Source organism: Sorghum bicolor, chromosome 8 (genome assembly GCF_000003195.3).
Source record: "Sorghum bicolor cultivar BTx623 chromosome 8, Sorghum_bicolor_NCBIv3, whole genome shotgun sequence".
Taxonomy (NCBI): Eukaryota; Viridiplantae; Streptophyta; class Magnoliopsida; order Poales; family Poaceae; genus Sorghum; species Sorghum bicolor.
The window spans coordinates 43435307-43460883 of record NC_012877.2 but is presented as its reverse complement, the minus strand read 5'-3'; the positions used below and the strand labels follow the sequence as shown (position 1 = coordinate 43460883).

At 45.4% G+C, this 25577-nt stretch overlaps 1 protein-coding gene across 3 annotated transcripts; it reads right to left on the bottom strand.

Moving 5' to 3' along the window:
- LOC8063242 (protein WVD2-like 7) lies at positions 210 to 24635 on the bottom strand. 3 transcript variants are annotated; one of them, XM_021445608.1, is made up of 8 exons: positions 24319 to 24635; positions 23613 to 24200; positions 23308 to 23531; positions 23133 to 23205; positions 22981 to 23039; positions 22538 to 22628; positions 1750 to 1866; positions 210 to 711 (listed from the first exon to the last, which is right to left on the bottom strand). In XM_021445608.1, the coding sequence occupies exons 1-8, from the start codon at positions 24400 to 24402 to the stop codon at positions 577 to 579; spliced, it is 1371 nt and encodes a 456-aa protein (XP_021301283.1). In that variant the 5' UTR covers positions 24403 to 24635; the 3' UTR covers positions 210 to 576. The 3 variants fall into 3 exon arrangements, with proteins under 3 accessions (XP_021301283.1, XP_021301282.1, XP_002442118.1); XM_021445607.1 differs by having other exon boundaries at positions 23133 to 23531; XM_002442073.2 differs by lacking the exon at positions 1750 to 1866 and having other exon boundaries at positions 23133 to 23531.

The following is a 25577-nucleotide window of genomic DNA, read 5'->3' as shown; positions in this document are numbered from 1 at the left end:
GGAGCATAAATTGGCGTAGTCCATTATTATATATAGATCCAATTTTCTCATGCAAAAACTTCTAAAAGTTGAGGGAGGTTTAAATGAGGTGGGAAAATCAGACTATAAAAAAATGCTGAGCGGCTTAAAAAGTTTTATTTTTCTTGCGACCACCATTGTAGATGAGCCTAAGTGCAATTTGACTCAATGGTGTAGGCCTGACATAGTAGTGGTGAAGAAGGCAAACTTTGGTTGACATCAATATGGTGGAGAGTGGCACACTGACACCATTAACAAAAAAAAAAAAAGGGGAAAAGATGGGAGACAGAGGTAGGGCGAGTTTTTGTGAGCCCATTTTTATTACAAGGCTCTAAAAATGAAACCATTACACTTCAAAGCCCGGAAACGCCAGTCCGGATTACCATCACAAACACTGACCCGAGAATTGGATGGATTGAGAATTGTATCCTCCAATGTGGCTCAGAAGATAACCTTGCTACAGATGTCCCCAAATTGGTAACTGAATATGAATGAAAAGAATAAGCTAATATATACTGGAAACCGCGAATCGACGAGGAATTAGAAGAGGACACAGATCTAATACATCTTTCTGATGGGGAAGCAACATATCTGTTTCTCATCAGATGCACCTTTCCCCGCTTGGTGTGCTTCATTAACATCACTTAGTAGATTGCGGCCACTCTTCGACGAACTTGGTATCTCTTGAGTAGTCTGCATTTAGATTGTCACCAACTCGCCATTGTAAATTTATAAATAGAAAACATTGTTAAAGGTAGAAAACTGCAGTGGTGAAAGGAAAATCCAAATCAAACAGGTGAAAACTTTCACTGATGTCTTTTCGGAGACAAAGGCTTTACATAAATTTGTTTGCTGCATTCTGCAGCTTAAACAATTTCCATTCGACAGTTTGCATTTGTTTATGACTCTGGATAGGGTAATGAAAAAGCACTGTCATGAGTACAGAGTTCAAACTATAAGAATAAGATTCTTTAATCTATCGACATTTTGGCATTCATTTGTTTATGGTTCTGACAGAATAGAAAGATGGGCTAACTAAAAGAAGGGAATCTTGGACACAGAATATGGTGACAAAATCCAAAATGATATCATAAAAAATTAGAATGCTTTCTTTAAATCGATGTGAGTCTGAAAGTTGTAACTTTCCATTATTCGAGGAACAAGTTAACAACTTTTTGATGTACAAAAAAACACTATTGAAGTCATATATAACCAGGAAAAAACAATCAGTGCTTGTTCTTCCTTATAATAGAAGCCAATAGATGATAGAGTGTGGTAAGCAACAGAAAGGGAATAAAATAATGATCATGTCAACCAAATTGTCAACGGGATAGAAAAGGCAATGGAATGAAAGTATTCTAATTTTTTTCAAATGGGCATTTGTATTTTCCATGCTTTAGTGTCATTTATTGTTTGAAACATCTTGAAATTTATGTAGTTCCTCGGACATGTACCCTTTAAAGTATTGATAATATTAAGTGTTATAGACAAATTTTCCTATCATGTTAACCAAATCTTGTAATCTATGCTAAGCTCCTCAAACGATATCAGTAAGATCAAGAAAGACAAAGTTTAATATATTTGAAACAAATTTTGTTTACTATGAAAATGTCAAGTAACCAATGTCGCTGCAATCGTAAATGGTCTCATTTTTTTCTTTTTGCATGTTTAGCATATTTCCAGTGAGATTTACTGGAGGGTTTGGTAACAACCAAATAGAAGTATTATCACCTGATGACTTGGGTCCTTTGGTTGTCTGTTTCTTCGATAGAAATTTGGCAGCGGCTTGGCTTTGAAGCAAAAGCTCTGTCGTGATTCTTTAAACCCGGGTTCATTGTTGAACTTTCTCTGCATCATACAAGCTCCATAGATATTATGTGATGCACCATAATTTTTCTCTATTTTCTTCTGTTCTGTAAGATTTTTTGAGAGCAATGGCATACGTTGCTAATACACATAAATAAAGAGTGATGTCAATTATTGTGTTATAGGTCCAATTGGTGCCCAAGGTGGTGGCACATAAATAAAGAGCAATGTTAACAATTGTTGTGTTATAGGTCCAATTGTTGTGTTAACAATTATTGTGCTATGGGTTCAATTGGTACCCAAGGTGGTGGGCCTAACGTGGCCCAGTTGAGACCTAGCCATGCACCTCTAGAGGAGGCGTGCCAAGAGCGGGTGGTGCCCTTGTAACACCCTGCGTCCAAACTATGCTTATATGGCCCAGCTCCACACGTGGAACAAACCTACATACGCGTAGTACCTCTTACACTTTTATCCTTGCTTTGTGTAAAATGGTTAATCCAGAGATGCTACATTTGGAATGACAAGGATTATAGGCTGGCCCTCACCCTCCTAATCTTCCAAGATGATACTAAATCCACCAACAACTCATCACCGACAACTCCTCATGTGCCACATGGGCCACCATAAACGCAATCCCTCCACAGGTACATGCGCCCTCACCCTCCTTAACCTCCAAGGTGGGACTACTCCTCACCGACATCTCCCCATGTTTCACATGGGCCACCACATATGCAATCCCTCCACAAGTACATGCAACAAGGGTTGATGATTTGAATACAATTTGTAAACGATAATTCCTCGTGTAGCCCACCGATAATTCCTCGTGTGCCACATGGGCCACCACATACGCAATCCCTCCATAGGTACATGCAACAAGGGTTGATGCTTTGAATACCATTTGTAGCCACCCACGCCACCAGAAACATGGGCCACCACATACGCAATCCCTATGCAATCCCTCCACAGGTACATGTAGCAAGGGTTGATGCTTTGAATACATTTTATAACACCCCACATACGCAACAGATGTCTAGGACTAGCCCTTGGGACACCCCTCCACAGACACATGCAGAGAGAGTTGATGGACACCTCTTGCTTTGTGTAAAAGGTACCTAGAGGTATTACGTTTAGAAATACAAGGATTATAAGTTGTCCCTCATTCTCCAAAACTTCCAAAGTGGTACTTGTCGATGTTTTACCACCGATAGCCTACCATAGGGGTATCCGGGACAGTTGTTCGGGCTTCGACGTATGTTGGAACTCAATGATTGACACAAGAGGCAGTCGATTTATCTTGGTTCGGGCCCTCGAGTTTGATCTCAAGGAAAATAGCTTTTACATACAGTTGGCGTTAGCCTTTGCGTTGTATTGATCGTATTGTATTGTTCGTTGTTATAGTTTAACGATCTAGGGATCCCTTCCCTCCTTTATATAGTTTAGGAGGTAAGAGTCCTAGTCGGTTTACGTTGTAGAGTACTAGTCTACCGATCTAGGGATCACTTGCCTCCTTTATATAGTCTAGGAGGCAAGAGTCCTAGTCGGTTTATGATGTAGTACTAGTAGGACTATAGGATAGCACTACTACTATGATTACACGGGAGGAATCATAGTCGGACTAGATCTTCTGCCTTCTACGCGGAGTATCATGGATACTATTGTTAGAATATAATTATAACAGCTCATATTGGGCTTACGGCCCATTGGCCTTGCACTCCTAGCCTGACTTGTATTAGTACCACATTGTAACTTGTAGATGTACTTGTCGATGTTTTACCACCGATAGCCTACCATAGGGGTACCCGGGACAGTTGTTCGGGCTTCGACATATGTTGGAACTCAATGATTGACACAAGAGGCAGTCGATTTATCCTGGTTCGGTCCCTCGAGTTTGATCTCGAGGAAAAATAGCTTTTACATCCAGTTGGCGTTAGCCTTTGCGTTGTATTGATCGTATTGTATTGTTCGTTGTTATAGTTTAACGATCTAGGGATCCGTTTCCTCTATATAGTCTAGGAGGCAAGAGTCCTAGTCGGTTTACGTTGTAGAGTACTAGTCTACCGATCTAGGGATCACTTGCCTCCTTTATATAGTCTAGGAGGCAAGAGTCCTAGTCGGTTTATGATGTAGTACTAGTAGGACTATAGGATAGCACTACTACTACGATTACACGGGAGGAATCCTAGTCGGACTAGATGTTCTGCCTTCTACGCGGAGTATCCTGGATACTATTGTTAGAATATAATTATAACAGCTCATATTGGGCTTACGGCCCATTGGCCTTGTACTCCTAGCCTGACTTGTATTAGTACCACATTGTAACTTGTAGATGTACTGCAAGCCTTCCTGGCTATATAATGATGGTCACCCCCTGGTTAGGGTGTGTGGTGTTTCTCTACATCTTTACATGGTATCACGAGTTTAGGGCCCCAATCCTAGGTTTCCTTCCCTGCTTCCGCCTCCTCTGTGCCCTAGGGCGTCACCACCGCACCAAGGCACCACCTCCAGGTCGCGCGCCGCTTAGGCCGCCGCCTCCCCAAGCCGCAGCCCAGGCCGCGCGCCTCACCAGGGACGTCGTCTCCAAGCTGCGATCGGCATGTCGACTTTGTCGTCGGCTTCTTCCACCATCTCTAGCGTCGTTGGTGCCTAGACAGCTGGCGCGCTGGGGGACGCTGTCGCTCCACCCTTCTACATCGCCTACGCCTCCGTCAACGTGAAGCAGCATGTCCCGATCGCCCTCAGCCTCGAGCGCCCCAACTTCTCCAAGTGGAAGGCGTTCTTCACCGCTCTCTGCGCCAAGTACGGGCTGCTCGATCACGTCGATGGCTCGAGGACGCGCACCCAGCTGACCCCACGTGGTCTCAGCCTGATGCCTACATCCATGGCTGGATGTATAGCTCCATCGATGATCAGGTTCTCGACCTCACCATGGAACCTGATCAGGATGCGCGTGCCCTGTTCGTCTCCGTCGAGGCCCTGTTCCAAGCGAGCAAGGAGTCTCGCGCTGTTGTCCTCGGGCAGGAATTCCACAGCATGTCCCAGGGCGACCTCTCCATCGACGCCTACGCCCAGCGGATGAAGCACATTGCCGATGCCCTCCGGGAAGTCGACCACACCATCTCCCCAAGGCAACTTGTGCTCAATATGCTACGTGGCCTCAACGCTCGCTTCGCCAACACCGCCGACATCATCGCCAACGCAATGCCGCTACCCGACTTCAAGGCTGCCACCAACATGCTTCGCGTCAAGGAACTTCTCCTTGGCCTTGGCAACAAGGGCAAGGAGACCTCCGCTTCAGCCCTTGCTGCGTCCACTGTCTCCTCCTGTACCTCCCCATCCTGCAGGTCCACTTCCTCCCCGACGTCTAATCGCGGCGGCAATGGCAAAGGCAAGGGAGACAAGGGCAAGGCGCGCGGTGGCAATGGACGCAACCACCAGCAGCAGCATGGTGCTCCACAGGGTTTCTCGGGCGGACATCAAGCCCCTCAGCGGTCGGCCCCTGGGTTTGCTACAACCCTTGGCTCGCCTAGTGGCCTCCTCAGCAGCCGCCGCAGTGGGGGGCGCCATTAGCGCCTACTCCATCGCCTTCACCTCCGCACCAGGCCCACACCGCCTTCGCGCCGCCTCAATTTTTGGACCCTCAGGCATACGGGCCTGGGATCAGGCGGGCCTGATCACTGCCCTCAACCAGATGGCGATCCATGGGTCCAACTCCTGGGTCATGGACAGCGGAGCGACATTACACATGTCCTCCAACGACGGTATACTCCTTTCCCGCCTTCCGTCACCACCGTCCTCCATCATAGTTGGCAATAGGCAATCTATTCCTATTCTTAGTCGTGTGAAAAGCATCTAGGCCCCTAATGAGTTTCGGTGATTAATGACAATGTTGATTACTATGACTAACATGTGTTTTGCAGAGGCAAAATCATTTGAGTTAGGTCATGGTAATGGTGATCGATGGATTAGATCATTCATGTCGACTTAATGGTGGAAATCGTTTCGGTTTTCAAAGGATGGTTGGACATCGTCGGGACTAGACTAGGTCTAAGTGCCATTTGGTGAAGCCAGTTTAGGACTTTGTTTTCCTTTGACCATACTATTAAGAGGGGCATTGAATGGGTAGCTTGACCTAGGCAAGACTTTAGGTTTAGTTGTGGTGCACACTTGGTAAACCTAGCACTAGACATCTCTGAGAAAGTCCTTAGATCGAGAGAAACAAACTTTGTTTTGGAAAGATCGAGTTTCGACGAAGTTTGGGTGCCTAAGTAGGCACCAGACGCTATGTGAGTGCGTCCGGTGAGGTTGACTTGAGTCAGAGTGACTGGGTGCCTAGGGTTAGGCACCGGACGCTCGCACCGGACTCACCACGGAGCGTCCGGTCCCATACCCAGGGAGGTCTGCAGTAGACCAGGGCATCGGACGCTAGCACCGGACTCGCCGGGGAGCGTCCGGTCCCATACCCATGGAGGGCGAAAATTTCCCCTCACACCGAACGGTGTCACCGGACCCACTAAGGGTGCGTCCAGTGCTCTGTTAGAGACAGTGCGGTTAGCCGTTAATGTGTCACCGGACGCTCGGTGCAGTGCGTCCGGTGCAACATTACAAGCGTTCGGTGCCCCCGTTTTCAATGTAAAACGGTTGGCCGGCCCTTGGACTTGATGGGGAGTATTTATACTCCTCCACCTCATTCATGGGAGGCCTCTTGCCCATTTGATCAGTTGAGAATCACCTTGTGGTGCAAGAGAGAAGCAAGAGCCTAGAGAAGATTGAGAATTGAGAGATTTCTTGAGTGAATCCTTCTCTAGTGAGTTCCAAGAGTCAAGTGTGCATCTACCACTCTCTAGTGCCTTGTTTGGGTCAAGTGAGAGTTCATTGCTTGTTACTCTTGGTGATCGCCATCACCTAAACAGTTCGGTGGTGATTGGAGGCACGAAGATCACCCGGAGTTCTTATGGGTGGCTCGTGTCAAGCTTGTGAGCGGTTTTGGGCGATTCACCGCGACGGAGTGTCGAAGAATCAGCCCGTAGAGAGCACTTGATCCTTGCGCGGACCAAGGGGAGCAAGACCCTTACGTGGGTGCTCCAACGAGGACTAGTGGGGAGTGGCGACTCTCCGATACCTCGGCAAAACATCGCCGCGTTCCTCTTGCTCTACTCGTTTACTTTCTAGCATTTACTTTGGGCATCTACATTCCTAGAATTGTCATGCTAGAATAGGATTGGAACTAGGTTGCAAAACTATTTATCCGGTAGCTCTCTAGATCACATTAGGCACAAGGGGTTGAATTGGAGCTTATAGGTTGCTTAAATTTTTACAGAAGCCCAATTCACCTCCCCTCTTGGGCATCTTAATCCTTTCAATTGGTATCGGAGCCTAGTGCTTATTATTTAGGCTTCATCGCCTAGAGAAAAGATGTCTAACGGGGATGGACCGCCACCCATGTTCGATGGTGATGACTTCCCGTATTGGAAAATACGGATGGAGTCATACCTCAAAGCCGAGCGTATGCTTCTCACCCTGAACAACGTTGTTCGCACACTACTGATTCATGCCGCCATGCCTCCCCCTTATTTGGCCGAAGCTCTCTCCACCGCCATGTTCCTCACGAATCGATGGCCATCCTCGTCCAAAAACAACGGTATACCCTATCACCTTCTTCATCACAAGATGCCAGACTACTCCATTCTAAGGGTTTTTGGCTGCCTATGCTACCCTAACCTAAGTGCCATGACTCACCACAAATTGTCTCCTCATTCCACGACGTGTGTCTTCCTCGATTACCTTTCTTCACAGAAGGGCTATCGGTGTCTTGACGTGTCCAACCGCAAGATTATCATCTCATGTCACATCGTTTTTGATGAGACTCACTTTCTGTTTGTGGCCTCCAAGCCTCGACCGGATTCACTTGATTTCTTTATACAGCATATACTTTCGGTGCCTGCTCCGTCCACCTTGGCCGGGCACACGCTGCTCCTTAAGGTCGCCGGCGACCCTGTATGGTGCCGCCTACAGGCTGCTCCAGGGGGTGCGCCCGCCTGCTCCAGCTGGTACCTCGGGTGCTCCTGCCATGGCTGTTGCGCCACCCCAGCCTGGTGGTGACCGGCGCTTCTCTCGCGTCTACACTCGGCACCCTCCTCTAGAATAGTAGCAGGTTGTCCCACCTCCAGTACAGCAGTCGGCTGCACCTCTTCCCGAGCACCAGCCAGCGGAGGCACCTCCACTACGGGCGACCCGCTCTAGGACGGGCTCTTTGCCACCGCCTATGAAGCGCTACGATTTCGCTATGACATCGACCTCTACTTCTCCACTACCCGCCAATGCTTGGGCCGCCCTGGCTGATCCAAATTGGCGCGCAGCCATGGCGGACGAATACAAGGCACTAATCAACAATGGCACATGGTGCCTCGTCCCTCGACCGCATCGTGCCAACATCATCACCGGCAAGTGGGTCTTCTCTTGCCAAAGTCCTTGTACGAACCCAAGCAGGCGCCCAGGGCGTGGCACCAGCGGTTCTTATAACACTCCAAAAATTTTAATTTTGGATTGTTATTAGAAAACACTAAATCAAATAAGGATTTAAAATTTTTCTAAAACATTGCAAGATTTTTTATTAATTATTGTTATTATAAAATGAGAAAAATGTGGAATTTTAAAACTTTTATAAAGATAAGTGAAGGGTGTTTTATTTGTTGTTGTGTGCTTTGTGTCCTAGCTTTGTCTATCTTGTGTGAGAAAAATAAATTTTAAAATTTATAACGAGCCACGTTTAGGCCCTTTTGTTTCTGGAAAAAAATAAAACACAACAAAGTCATATTTGAAAACTAATCTATATTTGAGTTGAAAAAAAACAATTTAAAAAATGTGTTTAGACTAAAATATATTTAGATTTTAAAATAGTCTAAAAACAAGTTCTAAAATAATCTCAAGTTTTTTTGAATTCAAAATGGTTTGAAATTTACTTTGTAAAATAGTTTGTAACTCACTTTTTATTAAAAAAAAGAGAAAAGAGATTTTATTCTCTTCCAGGACTTTCAGCCCACACCCGGCCTGCCCTAGCCTGCCCCCGCCTTCCACTTGGGCCTCGGCCCAGCAGCAGCAGTGGCCCGCACGCCGCCCGCGCCTTGTGTGACCGCCATGTGGGCCCCGCTTGCCAGACGCGCAGAGCCGCTTACAGGTGGGCCCCGCACGTCAGGTGCGTCTCCAACCTCTGCCCGCATCGTGCGGGAGCCGCCACCGCCGTTCGATCCGAGCCCGCGCGCCTCCCGAGGATGGCCGTGGCCTATAATGGCCCTGCCTAGAGCCCCGCGCCCCCTTTGGTAACCCTAATCGAGCACCGCCGCCTCCGCCCTAAGCCCCAGCAGCGAGCCGCCATAGCTGCCGCCGTTCCGAGCTCCGCGCCACCGCCGGTTTCCTCGCCTGCTGCGCCCCGGTCGACAAGAATGGCACCCTGATGTTCGCAAGCAGGTAAGGAACTCTCTCGTACACTCGCCTTCACTCTTCGCACCCTGCAGCGCCCTCTGGCCGAGCTTCGGTGAGCTCGTGGCGCTTTCCATGGCGCCACCACGCGCACGACGCCGTTTCGGCCAGCCGTAGTCGCCTCGGCGCCTTACATCGACATCGCGAGGCCAAACCGCACCTCCCTAGCCCCTCGCCTTCACCCTACATGCTCAGAATCTACCGCGCGACCGCACTCCGACGACCCCCGCCCACTGGAGTCGCCTCAGCCACCCGATCTGGATCTTGCGGTCCAGATCTGCTCGCGGACCGAGTCAGCGCCGCGTCAGCGCCACGTCAGCACTGACCAGTCAACCTGGTCAGTAGCCCCGGTCAGCACTGCCACTTTTGCAGAAAGGCCCCCGCTCGTTTTCAAAATCAACCCGAAGTCCACAGCAGTGCAAAAGTAATTAGGTTTAGGTCCAAATTTTAGCAGTTTAACCCCTGGATCTGTTGGTATTCGTAGATTTAGTCCAAAATGCTTTTTAAATTCAGTTTTGATTTATTTAAAATACGAAAAATAGTCCTGTTTATTCACAATTTTGCCACTGACCTAGTTTTAGCCATAGAATCCGCGTTTTAGCTGCGATTGAGCCCGTTCTCGTCGCGTTAGGTTCGTATCGACGTAAACTACGCGTTAGTATAAATGTTCACCATGTTTGACACTTTTAGGTTTCACCATAAATGTTATTTTGTAAATGCTTATTCAATAATCGTTGAAATCAAAAGCAACTTAGGGGTTAATAAATCTCTGATCTTTTTCATAAAATAAGTATTAGTATGTTCTATGCCATCTTAAATGCCTTTTTAGTTGTGATCTACTTAATCTAATCTTATTTCATAAATGCTCTGTTTAACTTGTCACAAATTCCTTGTTTTCTAATTATAAATAGTAAACTAACTTAAGTGATGTAGAATGGTTTGTAATTAGGTTATGACTAAAGTTTAACTCCAGCTTTTATAATTCTTTACAATCTGGTCAATTCGACTTTGATATATTTCTTTGGAAAGTCTATCACCTTCTTTTATTAAATAAAATATGACCAGCGTGTAGTCGTCTTCTCTGTTACACTTCGAACCTCAAAAGTCGTGTCCGTTTAACGATTGCTCCGTTCTCAATCGTTCTTGCGTTATCACGATCATAGCAACAAACCGTGTCGTTTAGTACGCTCTCTTTCAAAGCTTTTATTTTGATTGATGCTTGTTCTTAGTCGTGATTGTTTGTTTGTTTGTTTGTGTTGCTTGTTTGCTACGAGTAGAAGAAGCGTGGTTCGTCAACAGTGAAGATCAGGAGGTGAGGACCGACAGTTACAGTAGAAGATAAAGATCACAAGAAAGAAGTTAAAGATTTTTGAGCAGATATACACTGGGAATAAAGGCAAGTGCAGGCACCCTTTGATCATATTGTACCTATGAACTTTAATTACATTTACTTTTCATTGCATGAGTCTTAATACTGTAAACCCTAAGGACTCGACTAGCCCTCTACTACTATTCCTTGAGTACCTGGGTTTTATACATGGGTAGTATAGTGAACAGTAGTTATGCCGAGCTGCTCTACTCATCTAATCTATATGATAATAAAAGTAATAATCTTGCCTAATGAATTTTTCAAAGATGATTAATGTTTAAATGATGGACAATGGTCACTTCGGTGACGGAGATGTTGTAGTGCTTGTGAGTATCGTGGTTTGTTGAGGAAAGGGGGAGCGGGTATTGTTGGTTGGCCCGGTTGCCGGGCGTACCCGTCTCTGCTCTCCGTAAGGACTAAGTCATGGAGCGGCCCCCTAGGACATACAGTGCAGCTCCAAGCTATATGGCTCTAGCTTGACTAATTATCAGGACCTCCACTGGTAGGGTGTTACTTTCCGGGTAGGCGTATGGAAGTAGCTTGGGTATTTAAATTAAGAGGTCGGTCAGTTCGGGGTCCCATTGCTATGGGCACGGCTGCCGCGCGCCCCGGCAAAAACTTACGAGTGGCATCCTATTAGTTGGACCCTGTGAAAGGTCTCGTAGTGAAACCCTGCCTGCTCACTTAGGTAGTGTTTTGGGGAGTCGCGACCCCGGGCGAATTGGAATCACGACTTGGAGTGAAAGTGCACACCTCTGCAGAGTGTAAAACTGATATATCAGCCGTGCTCACGGTCACGAGCGGCCCAGACCCTCACATGATGAGCAAATTGGAATCACATGGAACTTGGAGGCGAAACTTGGTTGAGATTGCTATCTCGTGCTTTGGCGGAATGGCTATTCCGTGTTGGCAGGATTGCTATTCTGTGCTCTTAATTAGGATTGCTATCCCATGACCTTAATGGGGTTGCTACCCCGAGTTACTATCCGAGGTTGCTACCTCAGCGATCTTAATAATAATAGTAATTATAATGATGACTAATAGTATTGCTAATTAACCTTCATCTAAATAAGGGTTGGGATATTCTACTCACAACTAGTAATAGGTTGTTTTAATGAAAGATTTGTAATAAAACTTTACCAACCTAAAAGCTCACCTGCAGTTAAATAGTGTCAGCTTTTCTTTGATTAAGCCTTGGATGTCATTATACTTTCCGCCTGTACTTGTTGAGTTCGACATGAACTCACCCTTGCTATTTCCCCCACACCCCAGTGTGTAGTAAAGTGCTGCTCAAAAGAAGGACATAGAGATGCTATGGAGTTTTCTAGAAGCTTATCTTGGCGTACGGAGCCCCCAGTCAACCGTCCCTGAGTAGAATGGAGCCTAAAAAGTTTAGCTTCTGTTTTCGCGTACTCTGATGTTTGTAAGTGTTAATATAAATATATTTTCCGCTATATATAATATTGTTTTTTATATTTCTATTCTTTATTGTATGTGTGGACTTCCTGGGCACACATATGACGACTCTGGTCTTATTTTAAAAGCCAGGGTGTGACAGGAATGGTATCAGAGCAATGTTGACTGTAGGACGTATGCCTAGATAGCACAAGTCGATTTCTAAATTTTATTTTAATATAAAACTATTTTCTTATACCTTGGCTCTTTGACTCTGACTATTTTCTCATCCTTGTCATATTGTATCCGCTCCTTGAATAGCTGCCTTTGAGCTATTTCTGTTTATCTCCTTGACTCTTGTTTAGTTGTCTTACTTAAGTTTTCAAAACTTATTTTATTCCAAAATTCGATGGCCCTTCATCATCTCAGACTTACCCTTTCGGATGACCACCACTGTTGAAGAAGCACGTGTAGTATCGTTGATGTGTTGTGTGCTTGTTTTGTTTGGTTTGTTGTTTTGTGTGTTGTCTCTGTTCTAGTGTTTTGCAGGAGTTCTGGAAGAAGTCGTTTAGGGATTAGCTCGATCTCTGTTAAGTGGGGTAGTGATCTCTCTTATCCTATCCATCTATTGTCAATATTGATCCTCTCCACCTATTTTCTCTCCCTTCATGTCATGCTCTTTGTCTATATTACTCTAGCTCATTCTACTACTACATATTGTCAGATGGTTGACACCAGTGATGACATCAAAGGAAAGAATACCAGTGATCAGAGTCAGCAAATGACTTCTGCAACACAATTGAGCAGTGAAGAGACGATAGCTTGGCAATCCAAAATCCTAGAGATGACAGCTGATCATATGGCTAGACTCCAGAAGCTTTTGATAGTACAAGCTCTACTTCTCCAAGGTGACATTGAAGAAGCTTACATCAAATGTCAGGAAGACCTAGCTATGCTACCCTTGTCTCTTGTAAACAAGGAGAAGCCCTTGTTTACACAATATCAAGTACTAAGTGGAGTGGGACCACAGAAAGATTCTCAGCTACCTTCAGAGAAGACCATGACCAAAACTCAGGAAGGAGCAATGAAGAGACAAGTAGTAGAAATCTGGAAGAACATGGAAGCTAGGAAAGGTGGTATTAACGAGGCACTTGGGATTCAAGAGCCGTGTAACTGCTACAGATATTATGGTTTACCATGTGTTCAGAACAAGTCAGATGAAGGAAAGATTAAGATATCCCAGGATCAACAAACTGAAGGTAACAAGAAAAGGAAGGCAATCTTCCTAGAGCCACTATTAAGTGTCGAGCCAAATCTGAGATCTACATCGCAGTTACCTATAGCTCCAAACTCTCCTCAGATACACTCGTATCTTGAAGAGTTAGATACCCCTTCAGCTTCACTTGCTATGCCAGAGATATGCCTTGATGGATATACCATCACCTGTACAGAATTTCAGCCTCGAAAGAGTAATCAAGCTAAGAAGTGAAATAGTGAAGAGACTCCATTGAAGGTGAACCCTCAGAACCAACAAGTAAGTAGTACTTTAGTTACTCCTGGCATATCAATTCAAGGAGCTCAACGTCAGGATAGCACCTACAGTAAAACTGCTAGCAGTGCTTGTTACCAGTGTCACGAAGAGGGACATCACAAGAAGCATTGTCCAAAGAAGTACCCAGTTCATGTTAATGGCAGATTGAACCATGTCGATCTGTGTACTGCTCGTGAAGCACAAAATGTGGTGTTTGGATCAATTCTAGTCAACTCAACTCCTGCCACTGTTTTGTTCGACTCAGGTTCTTCACATTCTTTCATCTCAAACAAATGTGTTGCCGATCATAAGATGCTTATGTTGGAAATGAAGAAACCCATACTAGTCAAATCACCAAGAGGGAAGATAAAAGCAACACACATGTGCCCAAAAGTTAGTCTTGGTATAAAAGGTGTAAATTTTAAGGTAAATCTTATAGTCCTAGAATCATTGGATATTGTTGTCGTTCTTGGAAGAGGATGGTTAACTGCTTGTCATGAAAAGATTGATTCTAACCAACAATCAGTGTCCCTAACCACCCCATCAGGAGACAGGTTTGTGTATGAAGGCACTCGACCCAAGGTTTAAAGGACTAATGGAATGATAGTACCGATAATGAGGCAGTTTGAAAGAAATGTGGACCTTATATAGAGGCGGTATATTCTCAACAGCTTATGTGAAGCAAGTTATATTAAGGGACCTAGGTGGATTTGAGCTAGTCTATAATGGTTTATGAAACCTGAAAGTCAGATGAAAACCATACCGATATATGGCCAATCTTAACAGACCCCTTGGGTCGCTTTTCTAGATACTGTTCAAGAACCTTCTACTAGATAACCTTAATGACTTTTGGCTTAAGTCTCACACCTTTAATGAGATACCTGAGATTATTTCAATCTATTCTTTCCAATCATCATTTTGTATCTCTTCGTGTCCCTCAAATCTCAAGAGGTGCAGTGTATTGTCGGACTAGCAATCTCCAAAGGAAAACTTTGCAGATTATCTACCAACAAGATGAGTGTTCTTATACAGGATTTCGGAAGATAAGCTAACACTTGGTTTAAGTGGGGTAGCGCCCGCTACGATCATCACTCACGAAAATCTCGAATCAAAAAGATATGGAGAACTATATAAGAATCTTTATCATTCTTGCGATGAACCCTTATCATTTTTGTCAACCTATGACCTTGGATCTTACCTCTCATATGAGTACAAATGATTAAGTGTGAAGACTAGAAAATAAATTTAGGTCTTCTCTGTCAACTTCTAATTCTTTAGCCTTTCATCTTTTATCTCATAAATCAATCAAGGAAATTATGAGCACTATAATATCTATCTTTAACTCCTATGTATCATCTCTTGTTAATATTGGCTCCTCGCGCTTGCACCTTATCATAATACAGGATTCAAAGATCAATTCTTATCTCATACGTTTATCTTTTCAATCTTTATCATACTTTTTACCCTATGTCTATCTTTAATCCTTTGGTCACGTCTTGAAAGTCTTGAAACAACTTCGATGATCTACTTTATCTTTCTCTCTAGTTTCTTCAAATCTCGGGACGAGATTTATGTTAAGTGGGGTAGATCTATAACACTCCAAAAATTTTAATTTTGGATTGTTATTAGAAAACACTAAATTAAATAAGGATTTAAAATTTTTCTAAAACATTACAAGATTTTTTATTAATTATTGTTATTATAAAATGAGAAAAATGTGGAATTTTAAAACTTTTATAAAGATAAGTGAAGGGTGTTTTTATTTGTTGTTGTGTGCTTTGTGTCCTAGCTTTGTTTATCTTGTGTGAGAAAAATAAATTTTAAAATTTATAACGAGCCACGTTTAGGCCCTTTTGTTTCTCGAAAAAAATAAAACACAAAAAAGTCATATTTGAAAACTAATCTATATTTGAGTTGAAAAAAAACAATTTAAAAAAATATGTTTAGACTAAAATATATTTAGAATTTAAAATAGTCCAAAAACAAGTTCTAAAATAATCTCAAGTTTTTTTTTGAATTCAAAATGGTTTGAAATTTACTTTGTAAAATAGTTTGTAACACACTTTTTATTAAAAAAAAGAGATTTTATTCTCTTCCCAGACTTTCAGCCCACACCCGGCCTGCCCTAGCCTGCCCCCGCCTTCCACTTGGGACTCCGCCCAGCAGCAGCAGTGGCCCGCACACCACCCGCGCCTTGTGTGACCGCCATGCGGGCCCCGCTTGCCAGACGCGCAGAGCCGCTTACAGGTGGGCCCCGCACGTCAGGTGCGTCTCAAACCTCTGCCCGCATCGTGCGGGAGCCGCCACCGCCGCTCGATCCGAGCCCGCGCGCCTCCCGAGGATGGCCGCGGCCTATAAAGGCCCTGCCTAGAGCCCCGCGCCCCCTTTGGAAACCCTAATCGAGCACCGCCGCCTCCGCCCTAAGCCCCAGCTGCGAGCCGCCATAGCCGCCGTCGTGCCGAGCTCCGCGCCACCGCCGGTTTCCTCGCCTGCTGCGCCCCGGTCGACAAGAATGGCACCCTGATGTTCGCAAGGAGGTAAGGAACTCTCTCGTACCCTCGCCTTCGCTCTTCGCACCCTGCAGCGCCCTCTGGCCAAGCTCCGGTGAGCTCGTGGCCGCCTTCCATGGCGCCACCACGCGCACAACGCCGTTTCGGCCAGCCGTAGTCGCCTCGGTGCCTTACATCGACATCGCGAGGCCAAACCGCACCTCCCTAGCCCCTCGCCTTCACCCTACACGCTCGGAATCAACCGCGCCACCGCACTCCGGCGAGCCGCCGCCGCGGCCAAGGTCGCTCCGGCGACCCCCGCCCACTGGAGTCGCCTCAGCCACCCGATCTGGATCTTGCGGTCCAGATCTGCCCGCGGACCGAGTCAACGCCTGCGTCAGCGCCGCGTCAGCGCCATGTCAGCGCTGACCAGTCAATCTGGTCAGTAGCCCTGGTCAGCACCGCCACTTTTGCAGAAAGGCCCCCGCTAGTTTTCAAAATCAACCCGAAGTCCACAGCAGTGCAAAAGTAATTAGGTTTAGGTCTAAATTTTAGCAGTTTAACCCCTCGATCCGGGTATTCGTAGATTTAGTCCAAAATACTTTTTAAATTCAGTTTTGATTTATTTAAAATATGAAAAATAGTCCTGTTTATAGACAGTTTTGCCACTGACCTAGTTTTGGCCATAGAATCCGCATTTTAGCTGCTATTGAGCCCGTTGTCGTCGCGTTAGGTTCGTATCGACGTAAACTACGCGTTAGTATCAATGTTCACCATGTTTGACACTTTTAGATTTCACCATAAATGTTATTTTGTAAATGCTTATTCAATAATCGTTGAAATCAAAAGCAACTTAGGGGTTAATAAATCTCTGATCTTTTTCATAAAATAAGTATTAGTATGTTCTATGCCATCTTAAATGCCTTTTTAGTCGTGATCTACTTAATCTAATCTTATTTCATAAATGCTCTGTTTAACTTGTCACAAATTCCTTGTTTTCTAATTATAAATAGTAAACTAACTTAAGTGATGTAGAATGGTTTGTAATTAGGTTATGACTAAAGTTTAACTCCAGCTTTTATAATTCTTTACAATCTGGTCAATTCGACTTTGATATATTTCTTTGTAAAGTCTATCACCTTCTTTTATTAAATAAAATATGACCAGCGTGTAGTCGTCTTCTCTGTTACACTTCGAACCTCGAAAGTCGTGTCCGTTTAACGATAGCTCCGTTCTCAATCGTTCTTGCGTTGTCAAGATCATAGCAACAAACCGTGTCGTTTAGTACGCTCTCTTTCAAAGCTTTTCTTTTGATTGATGCTTGTTCTTAGTCGTGATTGTTTGTTTGTTTGTTTGTTTGTGTTGCTTGTTTGCTACGAGTAGAAGTGTGGTTCGTCAACAGTGAAGATCAGGAGCTGAGGACCGACAGTTGCAGTAGAAGATAAAGATCACAAGAAAGAAGTTAAAGATTTTTGAGCAGGTATACACTGAGAATAAAGGCAAGTGCAGGCACCCTTTGATCATATTGTACCTATGAACTTTAATTACATTTACTTTTCATTGCATGAGTCTTAATACTGCAAACCCTAAGGACTCGACTAGCCCTCTACTACTATTCCTTGAATACCTGGGTTTTATGGGTAGTATAGTGAACAGTAGTTATGCTGAGCTGCTCTACTCATCTAATTTATATGATAGTAAAAGTAATAATCTTGCCTAATGAATTCTTCAATGATGATTAATGTTTAAATGATGGACAATGGTCACTTCGGTGACGGAGATGTTGCAGTGCTTGTGAGTATCGTGGTTTGTTGAGGAAAGGGGGAGCGGGTATTGTTGGTTGGCCCGGTTGCCAGGCGTACCCGTCTCTGCTCTCCGTAAGGACTTAGTCATGGAGCGGCCCCTGGGACATACAGTGCAGCTCCAAGCTATATGGCTCTGGCTTAACTAATTATCAGGACCTCCACTAGTAGGGTGTTGCTTTCCGGGTAGGCGTAAGGAAGTAGCTTGGGTATTTATATTAAGAGGTCGGTCAGTTCGGGGTCCCATTGCTATGCGCACGGCTACCGCGCGTCCCGGCAAAGACTTACGAGTGGCATCCTATTAGTTGGACCCTGTGAAAGATCTCGTAGTGAAACCCTATCTGCTCACCTTGGTAGTGTTTTGGGGAGTCACGACCCCAGGCGAATGGGAATCATGACTTGGAGTGAAAGTGCACAGCTCTGCAGAGTGTAAAACTGATATATCAGCCGTGCTCACGGTCACGAGCGGCCCAGACCCTCACATGATGAGCAAATTGGAATCACATGGAACTTGGAGGCGAAACTTGGTTGAGGTTGCTACCTCGTGCTTTGGCGGAATGGCAATTCCGTGTTGGCAGGATTGCTATCCTGTGCTCTTAATTGGGATTGCTATCCCATGACCTTAATGGGGTTGCTACCCCGAGTTACTATCCGAGGTTGCTACCTCGGCGATCTTAATAATAATAGTAATTATAATGATGACTAATAATATTGCTAATTAACCTTCATCTAAATAAGGGTTGGGATATTCTACTCACAACTAGTAATTGGTTGTTTTAATGAAAGATTTGTAATAAAACTTTACCAACCTAAAAGCTCACCTGCAGTTAAATAGTGTCCGCTTTTCCTTTGATTAAGCCTTGCATGTCATTATACATTCCGCCTGTACTTGATGAGTTCGACATGAACTCACCCTTGCTATTTCCCCCACACCCCAGTGTGTAGTAAAGTGCTGCTCAGAAGAAGGACATAGAGATGCTATGGAGTTTTCTATAAGCTTATCAGAAGTGCTTGGCGTACGGACCCCCCAGTCAACCGTCTCTGAGAAGAATGGAGCCTAAGAAGTTTAGCTTCTGTTTCCGCGTACTCTGATGTTTGTAAGTGTTAATATAAATATGTTTTCTGCTATATATAACATTGTTTTTGATATTTCTATTCTTTGTTGTATGTGTGGACTTCCTAGACACACATATGACGACTCTAGTCTTATTTTAAAAGCCAGGGTGTGACAGTTCTCTGGCTTCGTCCAGCGGTCTGGCTTCACTGCTTCGACCTTCGATCCGTCCCTCTTTGTTTACAAAGTGGGTGCCGACATCGCCTACTTGCTGTTCTACGTCGGCGACATCATCCTAATAGCCTCATCGACCTCGCTTCTTCGACGCCTCACCGAGCTCCTTCACTCTGAGTTCGCTATGACAGATCTCGGGGATCTTCATCATTTCCTCAGGATCTCTGTCACGCGTTCTGTGGATGGCCTCTTCCTGCCTTAGCGCCAGTACGCTGTGGACTTACTCCAGCGCACCGACATGGCTGAGTGTCACTCTACGGCAACTCTTGTTAACACTCATGCCAAGCTCTATGCTACGGACGGCGCACTGGTGTCGGATGCCACTCAGTACCGCAGCCTCGCCGGTGCACTACAGTACCTCACGCTGACTCGTTCGGACGTCGCCTATGCAGTTCAGCAGGTTTGCCTCTTCATGCACGACCCGCGAGAGCCTCACCTTGCGATGCTCAAGCGTGTTCTGCGGTATGTCAAGGGCACCCTGTCCATCGGTCTTCAAATCAGGACAGGCAACATCACCAGCTTGACCGCCTACTCTGATGCTGATTGGCCTGGTTGTCCAGACTCTCGGCACTCCACTTCAAGCTATTGTGTCTTCCTTGGCGACAACTTAGTCTCATGGGCCTCCAAATGATAGACTACGGTCTCTCATTCTAGTGCGGAGGCTGAGTATCGTGCAGTTGCGCACGCTGTGGCTAAGACTTGTTGGCTTCGTCAGTTACTTCAGGAGCTCCATGCACCCATCTCATCGGTGATGATCGTCTACTGTGATAATGTCAGCGCTACCTACATGGCCCAGAATCCAGTTCATCATCGTCGCACGAAGCATATTGAGATAGATATTCACTTCGTCCGTGAGAAGGTTGCTTTGGGATAGGTTCGGGTGCTCCATGTTCCATCGTCTCATCAGTTCACGGACATTATGACCAAAGGGTTACCTATACAGTTATTCACTGATTTTAGGTCCAGTCTTTGTGTTTGTGACACTCCCGCTTAGACCGAGGGAGGGTGTTAGAATATAATTATAACAGCCCATGTTGGGCTTACGACCCATTGGCCTTGTACTCCTAGCCTGACTTGTATTAGTACCACATTGTAACTTGTAGATGTACTGCAAGCCTTCCTGGCTATATAATGAAGGTCACCCCCCTCGTTAGGGTGTGTGGTGTTTCTCTACATGTTTACAACTATGTATCTAGCGATAGTACTAAACCCACAAAGAACAACTCCACATCCACATGGGCCAACTTCATAATTACTATAGGCTTTTAATTGCTTTGTTTAAAAGGATTGACCTAGAAGTGCTACATTTAGAAAGAGAAGGATTATAAGTTGGCCCCCACCCTCTAAAACTTCCAAGGTGGTACTAAACCCATCAAGAACAACTCCACATGGGCCAACTTCATAACTATTGTAGGCTTCAAATAGGCCTTCAACTTCAATTATAAATAGGTCAGGGATAAAATATATGCTCGTGCCACTGCTCAGCCGACGGTCTCCCATTCTCCTTCCAACCGATCTATGCTTGCCTAACCAATCTACACTCATCACATCTAGTACCAGTGACCAGGTATCGATGTCCAATGACAAAGGCAACACTCGGAATGCCGCATTGACAATGTCGACAAATGCCTCACAACTATGGAGCAAGTTAGCTCCAAGGATGACTCCGTTCATTAGGGACAGTGGACACCCAATAATGAAAAGGTGTGATACATGTCTTTTCATCTGACAAGAGGAGCGCAACAACACATATGCCTCGTGCAGACAACAAGATAGGCACTATCGACAACTACACTAAGTGCTTTCTCACAGATGTGGCATGAGAAGGACCTCTCGGCAAGCTTCAACAAGTGAAGATCTACACAACAGAACTATTGGAACCTCTAAACATAATGTCATTGGCATGGCTCGCACCAATGTCATCCAATATGACAATGACTACAGTGACCCGACAACATCACTGCCCTATACAATGGTTGTAACAATCCACAGAAACTCCTGAATAAATCGTAACTTTTAAAAATTTTCTACAAACATGCTTCATGAGGTGAATGTGTATTACCTAGGGGCAAGCATTGAGTTGGAGAGAGAAAATAATTTACAAAAGGAAAAGCTAGTGTGACCCATTTTTGGCCCCAGCCCACTCTCCTCCCATCCATTCCATCCAATCCACGTTGCCTAGCCAACCCAGCATTGTTCCTTTCCCACTCACACACGCTGGCAACCGAACCTTGCGTGGCTATGTGACAATTGGCAACTAACCTGTGTGTGGATCCTTACACTGCCCCTGCCCCTTTGGCTTCCTCCGTGCTACCCTGAGCTAGCACCAAAGTGCTCGCATGGCGCCTCAAAGTTGGTCACGTGCGGATGGCATGGATCGCTCCTCCCTCTCTCACCTTATGCATTCCCCGCATCACTAGCAGCTGGGCTACGCTGCCATTAGCCCAAGCGGGTGGCTTGAATTGCCCCATTTGTTGTGCTTTCTATGGGAGGCCAACAAGTGGGCCCTGCCTTGCCAAGACCTTTGCAGCCATTGCCACCCTCACCCATAGATTGGTGACCCTTAGTTGCTCTCTCCCCCCTTCCTATTTGCTTTGTCCTACTTAGAACAGCCCGTACTCACCTCTCTCTCGTTCCCTCACCCGCTCCTTACTTGACATGCTCGACACCCACGTAAGCTGGCTACACAGACACGAAGGCCCTACTAACATGCATGCACATAGGGACAAAACAGACCCCAACCATCCATGTATTTAATTGGCATGCCTTCAAGCGTGTCAAGTGCCCCCAACACTACAACTTCAAGCACTTATCAATGGATGTCGACAACCCAATGCCTTTGACATCAGCTACCCCTCTCGTACATCAGACAGATGGTGCAAGAGGTAACGGAGCTGCATTTCATCACTAAGTCCATACTACAACCTAAGCATGGTCCATGGACGACGACATCATCTTTTTTGATGGACATGCCAAACTCCAGGTCCATCAAGTTTACCTAGCTACGTAGGCCTCTGTGACATCCCTCTACATGCCACCCCTCGCCTATGCGCTACTACCCGACATCCCGCGACACGGGCGCCACGAGCTGCCTCCGAGCACTAGTCCGTCACCATCCAACCTCCTTGCATTACAATCTACTCTTCCCACACCCAAACAATCTATGCCAATCACATCTTGTTTTTTCTACATTGATAACAATTATTGTTACTAGCATACTTGCTTCTACAAATTGGTTAGAACACTATGGTAACCTACATAACATTTCAATTATTTTCTTATGTATCATTGGGACCTTTATTTAATCACATAACATTTAGGTCCATGTCAAAAAAGAAAAAGCTAACACTTAGCTATACTTACCTCTTTTTCTTTGGTTATACCAGATTTCTGATGCACTCTTGGGGATGTCAAACCAAATAGCTTTTCTTTGATTTTCATTATATGTGATGATCTGAACGGTGAAAGAGAAATAGATGATACAATTAGTAATTATAAATTTTGTGGGTAGTCCACGTACTAATATTATATTGAGAAGAAAGCTTTAATTTTACTAATTTACTACTGTCATATTTTTTAGAGAATTATAAACATTGGGAGTAAGGAATCTGACTCTTTTTGTTCCCTTGTATTTTTTAGAGAATTATAAACATTGGGAGTAAGGAATCTGACTCTTTTTGTTCCCTTGTAGGACTTCTATGAATGTTCAGTTTTATGTTACATAGAGGTACAAGGTGGTTGTTCTGAATTCTGATCAACTCCTACAATATTTTTGGATATTCAAGGTCTCAGCTTTCTAGTGCTACCTTTCTTCATCCACTTGAGATGTCCTTGGAGCAATTTCAGGCAAAGCACTGGAAAATGTCTGAAATAATCACCATAGTAAACCAATATGCAAGTAAGACTGAGATTTTTACTCTCGAAAGGTAAACTCATTCGATGCTTAGGATCTTTATACCTTTCTTGATAGCCTTAAATCATGAGGCTTAGTGCTTTCTGCAGGCTTGGTTGCATACTCCAGCTGCCTAATCCTATCAGCAATTGTGGTACCAAGATTTCTTGAGTCCATGGAAGCATTGCCAGATTCACATCTCGTGAAATTCATAGACATATGCAAGGCTGACAGTGTTGACCTCTTTTTGGGGGTCGAAGTTGTTCCTAGCTTGCTACTGTCTGCACTAGGAGGTGAGTTCTCCTTTGCAGAATGCCGCATCGACCGCCTTTTAGCTGAAGAAGACTGCCCTTTCTTTGCTGTGGGGGGAGAGCTGAGCTTTGCCGGCTTTGAAAGCAGGGACCCAGTTTGAATCCTCCTTTTCTTGGCAGAATCTGTGATATCCTGATTCAAAATGGAAATTTCCTACACAGAACACGTACTTCAGTTAGCAATTTAATAGCACATTTTCACGATAGTATTCTTCTATTACAGTGTATCAGTCACCTTCAAAGTGGCATCAACGGCCGTCAAACTATCCATGCACAAATCCTGCTTCTGCAATTGCAAAACTGCTTCAACCACTTGGTTGCTGCTCTCCATGTCGCACATCTCATCCATGGGCGCATCCGGCCTGCAAGAAGGCCCAACGGCATCGGTGATGTCTGCGAGCTGCTCCGGCACGTGTACTGGCTTGTCACTGGCGCTGCCACCACAATCCACTCCGTCCTCCCAACCGCAGCACACCTCCTCCGCTGGTGCCGGTGGTTCATCGGTCATGCAGGAAGACTCCGCAGCAGACAACAACCACGAGGCGGTACCACCATCCTCTGCCGCCTCGAGATCGCCATCACCGCCTGCAACATCATCACTGGCGGCGGCGTGGTCCTCGCTCTTGCGCTTCTTCCTAGCGTAATGCGCCTCGAAGAATGCCTTCTTCTGCGCGACTGAGCCTGAGCGCGCCTGCACTGCCGCCTCCTCGAGGTAGCGGTTGTGCGCGAAGGTGGACCACTTCCCCCATTCGAGCGGCTCCGTGAGGAAGCGGCCGAAGGAGACCGACTCGCCGAGAGCCGACATCATCTCCGCCTTCCAGTTCTGGATCCCACACCACGCACGCACAGACAGAAACGTAAGCTGTCACGAAATCCGAAGACATCCCACCAGCAGGAGGAAGACAGGAATAGCACCAGCAGGAGGAGGACGAGATGCTTACCCGACTGTCTTTGCCGGAGACCTCCGGCTCCGGCGAGTGCGTGGGCTCCGGCGGCGGTAGCGAGAAGTCCGGCTCGGCTCCCATTGGAGGAGATCGCGGAGAGATTGGGGTTTGGGTAGGATCTGTGCGAGAACTGCGACACTCCCTTGGGGGCAAATCAAGCGCACGCAATTGAGGGGAACAAAGGGCGGATCGATATCAGATTGGTGCGATCAGCGCCGCCTTTTCTAATTCGGGTGGGGGAGACCGAGAGGAAGCAGCGAGTGTAATTGCAGTAGCTTTCGGTGGTCCGTTCGATTTGAATTGCTGGCAAGTGTACGTTACGGGAGCTGGACGAGATGGACCGCGCAACCGCGGCGCCCAGGCGACCGTTGCACAGTTCTTTGACCGTTATGCGGCCAGAGCAGATCCAACTATTTCCGACAGCACCAAGGATAAGGCCTTGTGTAGATTGGAGATGAAAAATTTTCGACTGTCACTATGTATCGGAAGAATATCGGAAGAAATTTTTAGAAACTAATAAAAAAACAAATTACATAGTTTGTCTAGAACTACAAGACAAATTTATGAAGTATAATTAATCTGTCATTAGCACATATAGGTTACTGTAGCACTTAAGGCTAATCATGGACTAACTAGGCTTAAAAGTTTCGTCTCACGATTTTCAACCAAACTGTATAATTAGTTTATTTTTTTATCTACATTTAATGTTCCATGCATGTGTCTAAAGATTCGATAAATAAATTTTTTTTAAGTGGGGAACTAAACAGGCCTAACAAGAGACCCATTCCATGATTTAGATTACCCACAACAACATCTACAATTTGTCTTCTTTAACACTTTAAGTAAAAGTTCATTGTAGAATGTTGTCTAGGCAAGTACTGCATGGTCCTCCTAGGCTAGCTGCTCCCCATTACAGTCTTGTCTGGCCACGCCAACCACACCCCGTCATGGACCCCGCCTTGCCTCACCCTGCTCTTCGCTGCTTGCCGCTCCGTCGGCTCCCCACCATGATCCCACTTGGAGGGTTTATTCCTAACACTCATGCTTCTCTTGTCAGAGCTACAAGCGGGTCACCTTTGGTACACCTTAGAAATCCATGATCTCAATGAAGACTTTAAAATTATCTGCCCTTGGTGATTTTTTTTATTTTTAGTCCAAATTTGAAACATATTTCAAATTTAACCCGCTTATGAAAATATTTTTAAAACTAGGCTGTTTGGACCCGCCACCATGCATGGCGGGGCAAATACACAGAA